Raw genomic sequence first — 11,315 nt, forward strand, 5'->3', positions numbered from 1 at the left:
GAGAATGGCGTGAACCCGGGAGGTGGAGCTTGCAGTGAGCCGAGATTGCGCCACTGCACTCCAGCCTGGGTAACAGAGCGAGACTCTGTCTAAAAAAAAAAGCTGATTTTGAGCCTATAGGACAGGGTTTCTCATCCTCAGCACTATTGGCTTTTGGGGTTGGATAATTCTTTGTCATGATGGAGGGTGCATCCTGTGTGTTGCAGGACATGAAACAGCCTCTCTGGCTTCCACCCACGAAATGCCAGTGGTTTCATCTCCACAGCTGTGACAACCAAAAATGTCTCCAGACATTGACTGGCAACTGTTCCCTGGAAGAGCAGTTAACCCCATTTGGGAACTACTGCTATAAAAGAAGCACTTAGGTTTTACAAAAATATAATTAGGCTGGGCCCAGTGGCTCACACCTGTAATCCCAACACTTTGGGAGGCCAAGGTGGGCGGATCATTTGAGGTCAGGAGTTCCAGAGCAGCCTGGCCAACATGGTGAAGCCCTGTCTCTATTAAAAATACAAAAATGGCTGTGCGTGGTGTCTCACGTCTGTAATCCCAGCACTTTGGGAGGCCAAGGCAGGCGGATCACCTGAGGTCTGGAGTTTGAGACCAGCCTGACCAACATGGAGAAAGCTTGCCTCTACAAAAAAAAAAAATACAAAATTAGCCAAGCGTGGTGGCGCATGCCTGTAATTCCAGCTACTCGGGATGCTGAGGGAGGAGAATTGCTTGAACCCAGGAGGCAGAGGTTGCAGTGAGCTGAGATAGCACCATTGCACTCCAACCTGGGCAACAAGAGCAAAACTCCATCTCAAAAACAAAACAAAACAAAACAAAAAAAGCTGACATGGTGGCTCATGCCTGTAATACCACCAAGGTGGGCGGATTGCAGGTCAAGAGATCGACACCATCCTGGTCAACATGGTGAAACCCGTCTCTACTAAAAATAAAAAAACTAGCTGGCCATGGGTGGCACGCCTGGTAGTTGCAGCTACTTGGGAGGTTGAGGCAGGAGAATCACTTGAACCGGGATGGGGAGGTTGCAGTGAGCTGACATTACACCACTGCACTCCAGCCTGGGCAACAGAGTGAGACTCTGTCTCAAAAAAACAAAACAAAACAAAAATTAGCCAAGCATGGGGGTGCACACCTGTGATCCCAGCGACTTAGGAGGCTGAGGCAGGAGAATCACTTGAACCCGGGAGGTGGAGGTTGCAGTGAGTCCAGATGGCGCCACTGCACTCCAGCCTGGGTGACAGAGTGAGACTCCATCTCAAACAAACAAACAAAACATAATTAAATTGCTATGAAATACTCCAGGTCAAAACAAAAAAACGAAACAAAAAGAAGTAACAAGTGGGAAAAGGCATCGAGATGAAACAAAAATGACCAAAGGTTGAAGCTGGGAGGCGGCTGCCTGTGGGGTTGTTGTTCTTTCTATGTTGTGAATATTTGAAAATTTTTCATAATAGGATGAAAAATATAAATATTCCCATCAAGTGGCTTGTTGTTACTGCCTCATCTGAAACTATAAACCTCAATACTCAGTTCCTTTAAAAGCCAATAACTGACTGGGCGAGGTGGCTCACACTTCTAATCCCAGGACTTTGGGAGGCCAAGGCAGGAGGATCACTTGAGGCCAGGGGTTCAAGACCAGCCTGGGTAACAAAGCAACGTTCTATCTCCACAAAAAATACACAAATTAGCTGGCTGTGGTGGTGCATGCCTACAGTCCCAGCTACTCAGGAGGCTGAGATGGGAGAATTACTTGCACCCGGGAGGCAGAGGTTGCAGTGAGCCGAGATCGTGCCGTTGCACTCCAGCCCAGGTGACGAAGCCAGACTTTGTCTCAAAAAAAAAAATAGCCACACATAGTGGTATACTCTGATAATTCCTTCTACTTAGGAGGCTGAGGCAGGAGGATTGCTTGAGCCTGGGAGTTTAAGGCTGCAGTGAGCCATGAACACGCCACTGCACTGCACTCTAGCCTGGGTGACAAAGTAAGACCCTGTCTCAAAAAAAAAAAAAAAAGCCAATAACCGTATCAAGGAATATTTTATACAACCTCGCTGCATCAGCCTGTTAAAAGCCAGAGGTCTGAATCACAGACAAATTCACATTCCCAAGACACACTCACTGGTGGCATCTGTCTGGACATAAATGATGTCACTCTTGGCCCCGTAGGTCCGGCGTTCATCCGAAAAGGTGACCAGCGTCTTCACAAAGATGGCATACTGGGTCCAGGGCTTGAGACCCCGCATCAGCCATCCTGGGTGGTTCTGTGATTTGGGGTCGTTGGACCTCAGGGGCGGGTCAATGTCTACCACCGTCCAACTGTTGGAACCACACGCATCCTGCCCGTCAAACTCCGTCACATTCTGGTAAGGGCTTTCAAGATAAAACAGCAGAAGGCGGTTACCTTTATAAGACCGTTACATTACAGCCGGGCGCAGTGGCTCAAGCCTGTAATCCCAGCACTCTGGGAGGCCGAGGCGGGCGGATCACGAGGTCAGGAGATCGAGACCATCCTGGCTAACACAGTGAAACCCCGTCTCTACTAAAAAATACAAAAAACTAGCCAGGCGAGGTGGCGGGCGCCTGTAGTCCCAGCTACTCGGGAGGCTGAGGCAGGAGAATGGCGCAAACCCGGGAGGCGGAGCTTGCAGTGAGCTGAGATCCGGCCACTGCACCCAGTCTGGGCAACAGAGCGAGACTCCATCTCAAAAAAAAAGACCGTCACATTGAGCACCATGCAGATGAGGCCTGGGAAGTTACATCCTGTAGGGTCACGTCTTACTCACCCAACAATCTTATGCCATGAGAAAAAATAACTCGGGAATAGCCGAAGAGAAAGGAACTGCCAACCCTGACATCTCAATGAAAAAACACAGCTTGGGCATCCCTTATTCAAAGTACTTGGGATCTGGCCAGGCGTGGTAGCTCACGCTTGTAATCCTAGCACTTTGGGAGGCTGAGGTGGGTGGATCATTTGAGGCCAGGAGTTCGAGACCAGCCTGGCCAACATGGTGAAACCTCATCTCTACTAAAAATACAAAAATTAGTGAGGCATGGTGGTGGGCGCCTGTAATCCCAGCTGCTCTGGAGGCTGAGGCAAGAGAATCGCTTGAACCCGGGAGCAGAGGTTGTAATGAACCAAGATCGCACCACTGCACTTCAGCCTGGGTGACAGAGCGAGACTCTGTCTAAAAATGAATAAATAAATAAATAAATGATTGGGACCAGAAGTGTTTTGGATTTTGGATATTTTTGTGTTTTGAAATATCTGCATTTTACTAGCTAATTTGCATTGTACCGGTTCAGCATCTTGAATCTAAAAATCTGAAATCTGAAATGCTCCAATGAGCTTTTCCGTTGAGCATCAGGTGGGCCCTCAAAAAGCTTTGGATTTTGGAGCATTACAGATTTCAGATTTTCAGTTAGGGATACTCAATCTATAATAATAGTAATAGCAGGAATTTCCTTGCAAGTTATTGATAAGATTAGACTGTGCGTAAGTTCTCAGCAAGGCACAAGGTCAATCTTGGGGGCTAGAACTATTATTAATATTACTACTGGCCAGGTGTGGCGGCTCATGCCTGTAATCTCAGCACTTTGGGAGGCCAAGGTGGGCGGATCACCTGAGGTCAAGAGTTTGAGACCAGCCTGGCCAACATGGCAAAACATGTCTCTACCAACAATACACCAGTTAGCTGGGTGTGATGGTGCACGCCTGTAATCCCAGCTACTCAAGAGACTGAGGCAGGAGAATTGCTTGAACCCGGGAGGCAGAGGTTGCAGTAAGCCAAGATCGTGCCACTGCACTGCAGCCTGGGCGACAGAGCGAGACTCCGTCTCAAAAAAAAAAAAAAAAAAAAAAGTTGGGGAAAACAATGAAAAATAGATAAGCAATACATTTGATAACATCCGCTCAGTAGACTGAGTTCCTGACTACAAAGGATGTCTGATGAGACACACACAGGCCAGGCAAAATGGAATACTGCCCCAGGAAACTGGCCAGTCCGGCCTTCTACGAAAGCTGCCTGCTTCATTTTCGGCATTTGATAAAAGCAGACAGTATTGACTTTGCATACCATTGACCGGTGAGATTGTAAAAAGGAACCTAAGGTATTTATTCCAGGAGGAGGAGGGAGATAGAGAGGAACCCGAGAGGGGCAGATTGGGGCACAGATGAGGCAAGCACAGAGCCAGCCGGCCCTCGCCTCTGCAAGGTCTAACTCTTCCACTTACGCCTCTTTGTAGAACAGCATGAACCCCAGGAGGTCTCGGAAGTCGGGGGGCCAGTACGGCTCCCATCTCAGCAAGATCTTATCGAAAGATGTCCGAATGTAAGAAAATTTAAGTAACTCGTTTTCACCTGGAAAAGTTAAAACAAAAGGCAAAAACAAGCTATTTCAGTGTAGTTTCAGACCAAAGCCTGGGACCCCCATACTTCCTGGAGGGACTGTGAGAAGGGAGAGGTCGGGCTGCTATTACCCTAAGGGTCTCCTCCCCACGTGCCTGGCTGAGTATGAACGGGGGGAGATTCAAAGGCAAGAAACGGTTTTGCAACTTGGCCGCTCACGCTCACGTAAGCCAATGACTTGACTCAGCCAGACACTCAACTGAATAAGGGCGATCTGTGCCCGCGCGAGAAGGACAACCGGCCAACAGGTATTGGAGGAAGGGATTTCCAAGGATGTTTGTCCTGACACAATGTTGTCTCACATGTGGACTTCTAAGACTCACCTGGAAGGAGGTGCAACTCCAGTGCAAATAAACCCATGCCAAGTGATTTTAGAGAGCCTGCAGACCATTAGACATTGGAGAGATGCATCTAAGTACTTCTCTCTGACTAGAAGGCAAGCCCTCTCCTAAACCTCACCCCAACCTCATTCTCTCTTCTTGTACTATTTTTTATTTTTTTTGAGACAGTCTTGCTCTGTTGCCACGGCTGGAGTGCAGTGGCACGATATCTGCTCACTATAACCTCTGCCTACCAGGTTTGAGCAATTCTCATGCCTCAACCTCTCAAGTAGCTGGGATTACAGGCACCCACCACCACGCCCAGCTAGTTTTTGTATATTTTTTTAGTAGAGATGGGGTTTCACCACATTGGACAGGCTGCTCTCGAACTCCTCACCTCAAGTGATCTGCCCGCCTCAGCCTCCCAAAGGGTTGGGATAACAGGCGTGAGCCACCATGCCTGGCCCTTGCACTACATTTTGACATAAGTAGTTAACTCCCCATGGAGGTGTCACAGAAGCCCCTGGCAGCTCACTGCTCAGAATCTGTCAGGGAAGTGCAGTCAGCAGGCAGCCTGCAGCTGCAGAAACTGCAGGACCCGCTACAGCATTCCAGCCAAGACCTGATTCTCCCTGGACAACCCCCACCTGTGACTGAGCTTGGTGGATGCCTGGCTGTTCCATTGCAATGCAGAACTTCCCTGCAGACAACTGTGGCCTTGAGCTCTTTCTGGGTTTGGACAAGACTCAGGGATACACCACTGTCTGAGGCTCTCCCAGCCCTATCCTCCTTCCTTCCTGCTCTCTGTTCACAGAGGTCAGACCCACGCTATTGTCAAAAGGCTCTTCATGGCTGGGCATGGTGGCTCACACCTGTAATCCCAGCACTTTGGGAGGCCGAGGCAGGAGGATCACATGAGGTCAGGATTCAAGACAACCCTGGCCAACACAGCAAAACCTTGTCTCTACTAAAAATACAAAAAAAATTAGCCAGGCATGGTGGCATGTGCCTGTAGTCCCAGCTACTCTGGAGGCTGAGGCGAGAGAATTACTATCGCCTATCACATTGTGTGATAGAAAACCTATCACACAATGGGTTGTTCACACAATGGGTTGTTAGAGGGAAATAACACCCCCGGGGGGCCACTGTGATGGATGAGAGAGGACAGCCACATTATCTGGTTTGTGGACCACTTACAGCAGGGGTCCCCAGCCCCTGGGCCACAGACCAGTACTGCTCCATGGGCTGTTAGGAACAGGGCTGTACAGCAGGCGGTGAGTGGTGGGCGAGCAAGTGAAGCTTCATCTGTATTTACAGTCACTCCCCATCGCTCGCATGACTACCTGAGCTCTGCCTCCTGTCAGATCAGCGGCAGCATTAGATTCTCATAGGAGCATGAACCCCATTGTGAACTGTGCACATGAGGGATCCAGACTGCACACTCCTTATGAAAATCTAATGCCCGATGATCTGCCACTGTCTCCCATCACCCCCAGCTGGGACCATCTAGTTGCAGGAACATAAGCTCAGGGCTCCCACTGATTCTACCTGATGGTGAGTTGTCCAATTCTTTCATGATACATTACAATGTAACAATAATAGGAATAAGGTGCACAATAAATGTAATGCACTTGAATCATGTCCAAACCATTCCCACCCTCCACCAATCCGTGGAAAAACCGTCTTCCACTAAACCGGTCCCTGGTGCCAAAAAGGTTGGGGACCAGTGACTTACAGGATGCCTGGTCCCCATTGGTCTTCAGGGCAATGTCATTTCTCTCCTGGCGCCCCTTGGTTCCTGAAACTTCTTCCATCTTGTGGATTTCTGACAAGCAGAGTTTGGGGTTATAGTGGAAGAAGAGTTTCCCCTGAGTGATGGTGAGGTTGTGTTTGCTCCAGTCCCAGAGCTGCCTTAGGTTCTGGTTGTCCAAGGCATAGAAGGAGTAGTTCCTATGGAAATAACACACACATCTAGTCATTCAACAGCTGGTCTTCTACAGCTCCAAGATGGTATGGCCATGCCTGAAGTTGATCTTGTTCAGTGCTATATCCCTAATCCTCTCCACTTGCTTGGCACATACTCAACATATATTTGTCAAATGGGGATAACAGGGGAAGCTGAGGAAGTTTTCATGGCCAGGAAGGAGGCTCAGCTCAGTCTTGAAGGGGGGTGGTGAGTCTGTGATGGACTGAGGAATAGGTTTTGCAGAAACCAATTTCTGCAAACAGGGGAAATACTGATAACACAGAGGCACCCAAGCTGAGCTCAGGGAAGAGCAAAGTAGCCTGTTTTGGCCAATAGGTGACAGGAAATAGCTGGAGGTGCAATGGACCAGACCCTCTAGTATACTGCATGCCAGACCAAGACCAAGAATGTGTGACCGTCCTTAATAAGCAGAAAGGAGCCACTGAAGGTTTTTGTTTGTTTGTTTGTTTTTTAAATTGAGACGGAGTCTCACTCTGTTGCCCAGAGACTACACTCCACTGTTGCCCAATGCACTCCAGCAGACAATATAGTCTAAACTATATTGTTTAGACCACCCTCTCGAATCACTTACCAGCTCATGTTGATTAACATGTCCTTTTGTCCCTTTCCTCATTGGCTGTCTGTTCTACAGATGTGAGGCCGGGGCTGAGGCAGCCATCTTGTGACCATGAGGAGCACAAAGATGGAAAGAACCTGGGTCTTCCACAGACCTCCTGTCTATGAGTCAATCTTGATCTGCGTGAAACACAGCTAGTCTGAGTTTCTGCTGTTTTACTAACAGAGTTTCTAGGACCTCAAGGAGAAGGCTGGAATATATTGGAATACACTGAGATGGAGCCCATCCCAGAAATTAGGATGGACAACTAAGACTAAGAAGAAATGTCCATTTTATGCATGTTAAACTCTACTTACAATGTAGCCCAAACAGCCGGATGCCCTGTTTAGCAAAAATTCCAGCCTGTGCCCTTGGAGGATGGGCACCAAGGTTGGGCTGCTCCCACTTTTGTTTCTCAAGAATGACTATAAAACAGCTTTTACAATTTTTGGCTGGATGGACCTCTAGGCACATTCCAAGTTCTTTTCTCCCGAGGTTTTGCCACATAACTTTTATTTGTTTTTTTGAAAATCCTTTAAGTTTTTCTTCTTCTTTTCTTTTCTTCTTTTTTTTTTTTTGTGGACGGAATCTCGCTCTGTCACCCAGGCTGGAGTGTAGTGGTGTGATCTTGGCTCACTGCAACCTCCGTCTCCCAGGTTCAAGCTATTCTCCTGCCTCAGCCTCCCAAGTGGCCGGGATTACAGGTGTGCACCACCACACCTGGCTAATTTTTGTACTTTTAGTAGAGATGGGGTTTCACCATGTTGGCCAGGCTGGTCTTGAACTCCCGGCCTCAAGTGATCCACCCGCATCGGCCTCCCAAAGTGATGGGATTACAGGCATCAGCCACTGCGCCTGGCCAAAAACATCCTTAAGTTTTTCTAATGCCCGAACTTCCTAGTTAGCACTCAGGCCCACGTACCCGATTTCCAAGGTCTCTCCTCGAATCAGACGTAACTTCCGGAAGAAGGAAAGTGACACCAGAGCGTAGGATCGGCGGATTTTTAGATACCCTGAAATTTCTTCAATGAGGCCGAGGTTGGCTTCTAGCTCAGCTGCCAGATTATCTAAGGAAAGGAGAGAATATTCAGTGGGTTTCTATAGAGATATTTCAATCTTCTCATGATTCTCCACGGTGAGAAGATAACCCTCAGGCTGTAAATGATTGGACATACCCAGTTTAAAACTCATCATGCTGACCAGGCGCGGTGGCTCACACCTGTAATCCCAGCACTTTGGGAGGCCGAGGTGGGCGGATCACCTGAGGTCGAGAGTTTGAGACCAGCCTGACCAACATGGAGAAACCCCGTCTCTACTAAAATTACAAAAAAAAATTAGCCAGGTGTGGTGGCACATGCCTGTAATCCCAGTTACTCGGGAGGCTGAGGCAGGAGAATTGCTTGAACCCGGGAGGTGGAGGTTGTGGTGAGCCGAGATTGCACCATTGCACTCCAGCCTGGGCAACAAGAGCGAAACTCCGTCTCAAAACAAAAAACAAAACAAACAAACAAACAAACAAAACCTCATCATGCTTAGAACACAATCTGTAGTTCTTAGCATTCCTTAAATGGGTCAAGCATACTTCTGCCCCAGGACCTTGGCACTGGCTGCCTCTGTTGCTCAGAATATTATTTCTACCATATATCTGCTTGGCTTGTTCCACCATCATCTCAAACCCTCTTTTCCCACACCAGAGACTTCTCTAAAATAGCAACCCCAGGCTAGGTGCTGGTGGCTCATGCCTGTAATCCCAACACCTTGGGAGGGTGAGGCAGGTGGATCACTTGAGGTCAGGAGTTCAAGACCAGCCTGGCCAACATGGTGAAACCCTGTCTCTACTAAAACTACAAAAAAAAAAAAAAAATAGCAATCCCTTTTATTCTCTATTTCAGAGGTTGATCGATGACAGCCCACTGGCCAAATTCCACCTGTTTTGTAAAATAAAGTTTTATTGGAACAAAGCCATGCCCACTAGCTGACATGGGTCTATGGCTGTATTCATATTACAACAGTAGAGCTGAGTGGTTATGACAGACATTGCCCGGCCTGTAGGGCTGAATATATTCATGACAGAGCCCTTTATAGGGACAAGCTCCCCATTTCCATTCCACCTGTTACCCTGCTGCACTTCCCTTCACAGCACAGGCCACCACCTGAACTTACCATATCTGTTGATTGACTTATGTGCAAAAATCCAGCAGGGTAAGGACTTGACCTTACTCACTGTGAGTATTCAATACATGTTTGCTAAAGAAATAAGCAAAGGAATGCCTTTTTGCCGGACATGGTATTTCTTTTCTTTCCTTTTCTTTTTTTTTGAAATGGAGTCTCGGTCTATGGCCCAGGCTGGAGTGCAGTGGTGCGATCTCAGCTCACTGCAACCTCTGCCTCCCAGGTTCAAGTGACTCTCCTGCCTCAGCCTCCCGAGAAGCAGGGATTACAGGCATGTGCCACCATGCCCGGCTAATTTTTGTATTTTTAGCAGAGACAGGGTTTCACCATGTTGGCTGCTCTCAAACTCCTGACCTCAAGTGATACGCCCACCTCGGCCTCCCAAAGTGCTGGGGTTACAGGCGTGAGCCACCGCGCCTGGTCTTCTTTTTTTTTTTTGAGATGGAGTCTCACTCTGTCGCCCAGGCTGGAGTGCAGTGACGCGATCTCAGCTCATTGCAACCTCCACTTGCTGAGTTCAAGCAATTCTCCTGCCTCAACCTCCTGTGTAGCTGGGATTACAGGCATGTGCTACCACACCTGGTGAAGTTTTTTGTATTTTTAGTAGAGATGGGGTTTCTCCATTTCTCCATGTTTCTCTGAGCTGTGAGTGGGGAGGAAAATGGACATGGAGCCCAGCAGGCACCCCCAACACCCCCCCAGAGAGAGCACTCACTGCCTCCTCGAATGTTGATGATCAGACTCCCGTTGATGACGGTGCATCCTCGGAGCTCCTGGGCAGACGTCACCGAGTCGATGGTCTTCTCGCCTTCTAGGAGGTGGCATACCTTGGGACAGGGACCCAGGCACGGGGTGCACAGCAAGCTAAGGCAGAGCAGAGAGAGAGAGGGATAAGGGTGTTCAAAGTCCCTCAGACATCTCTGGCATCTTTCTGCCTGATATGCTATTTCTTTGTATGTGCGTGTGACAGAGTCTTGCTCTGTTGCCCAGGCTGGAGTGCAGTGGCGCGATCTCAGCTCACTGCAACCTCTGCCTCCTGGGTTCAAGAGATTCTCCTGCCTCAGCCTCCATAGTAGCTGGGATTACAGGTGCCCACGACCACGCCCAGCTAATTTTCGTATTTTTGAGTAAAGACGGGGTTTCACCATGTTGACCAGGCTGGTCTCGAACTCCTGACTTCAAGTGATCCACTCGCCTCAGCCTCCCGAAGTGCTGGGATTACAGGTGTGAGCCACTGCACCTGGCCCTTTCTGCCTGAGATGATATTTCTGAAAACACAGTCTGCCCATCTACCATAGGGCATATTGCTTGATTGTTAAAATTGTAGATTCTGGAGCCGGGCATGGTGGCTCCCGCCTGTCATCTCTGCACTTTGAGAGACCAAGGAGGGAGTGTTGCTTGAGCCTGGGAGTTCGAGATCAGCCTGGGAAGACAGCATACCATGCAGGGTCTCAAGTGATGGCATGAGTCCGTCATGCGACGGCAAGGTCTTCTGACCTCAGCATTGTTCACATCTGGGGCCAAGTAACTCTCCACTGCGGTGGTGGGGGTGGCATCCTGTGCATTGGACAATATTGGGCAGCATCCCTACGCTCCACTCACGAGATGCCAGTAGCATCCCTCCCGTAAGTTGTGGCAATTAAAAATGTCCTCCAGGCCAGGCGCAGTGGCTCACGCCTGTAATCCCAGCACTCTGGGAGCCTGGCCAACATGTGAAACCTTGTCTCTACTAAAAATACAAAAATTAGCCAGGTGTAGTGGTGCCCACCTGCAATCCCAACTACTGGGGAGGCTGAGGCAGGAGAATCACTTGAACCCGGGAGG

General features: G+C 48.9%; 1 protein-coding gene across 3 annotated transcripts in view; it reads right to left on the minus strand.

Moving 5' to 3' along the window:
- The window catches only part of INSR (insulin receptor), a 169,629-nt gene that overhangs the window by 50,423 nt on the left and 107,891 nt on the right, over positions 1 to 11,315 (minus strand). For all 3 annotated transcript variants that reach the window (XM_011943557.1, XM_011943556.1, XM_011943555.1), the window contains exons 3-7: positions 10,207 to 10,355; positions 8,242 to 8,386; positions 6,473 to 6,687; positions 4,243 to 4,369; positions 2,132 to 2,382 (exon numbers count right to left, since the gene is read on the minus strand). In XM_011943557.1, the coding sequence (XP_011798947.1) occupies positions 2,132 to 2,382; positions 4,243 to 4,369; positions 6,473 to 6,687; positions 8,242 to 8,386; positions 10,207 to 10,355 (887 nt within the window). The remainder of the gene's footprint in view (positions 1 to 2,131; positions 2,383 to 4,242; positions 4,370 to 6,472; positions 6,688 to 8,241; positions 8,387 to 10,206; positions 10,356 to 11,315) is intronic.

This window comes from Colobus angolensis, unplaced genomic scaffold (genome assembly GCF_000951035.1).
Source record: "Colobus angolensis palliatus isolate OR3802 unplaced genomic scaffold, Cang.pa_1.0 Scaffold22, whole genome shotgun sequence".
Taxonomy (NCBI): Eukaryota; Metazoa; Chordata; class Mammalia; order Primates; family Cercopithecidae; genus Colobus; species Colobus angolensis.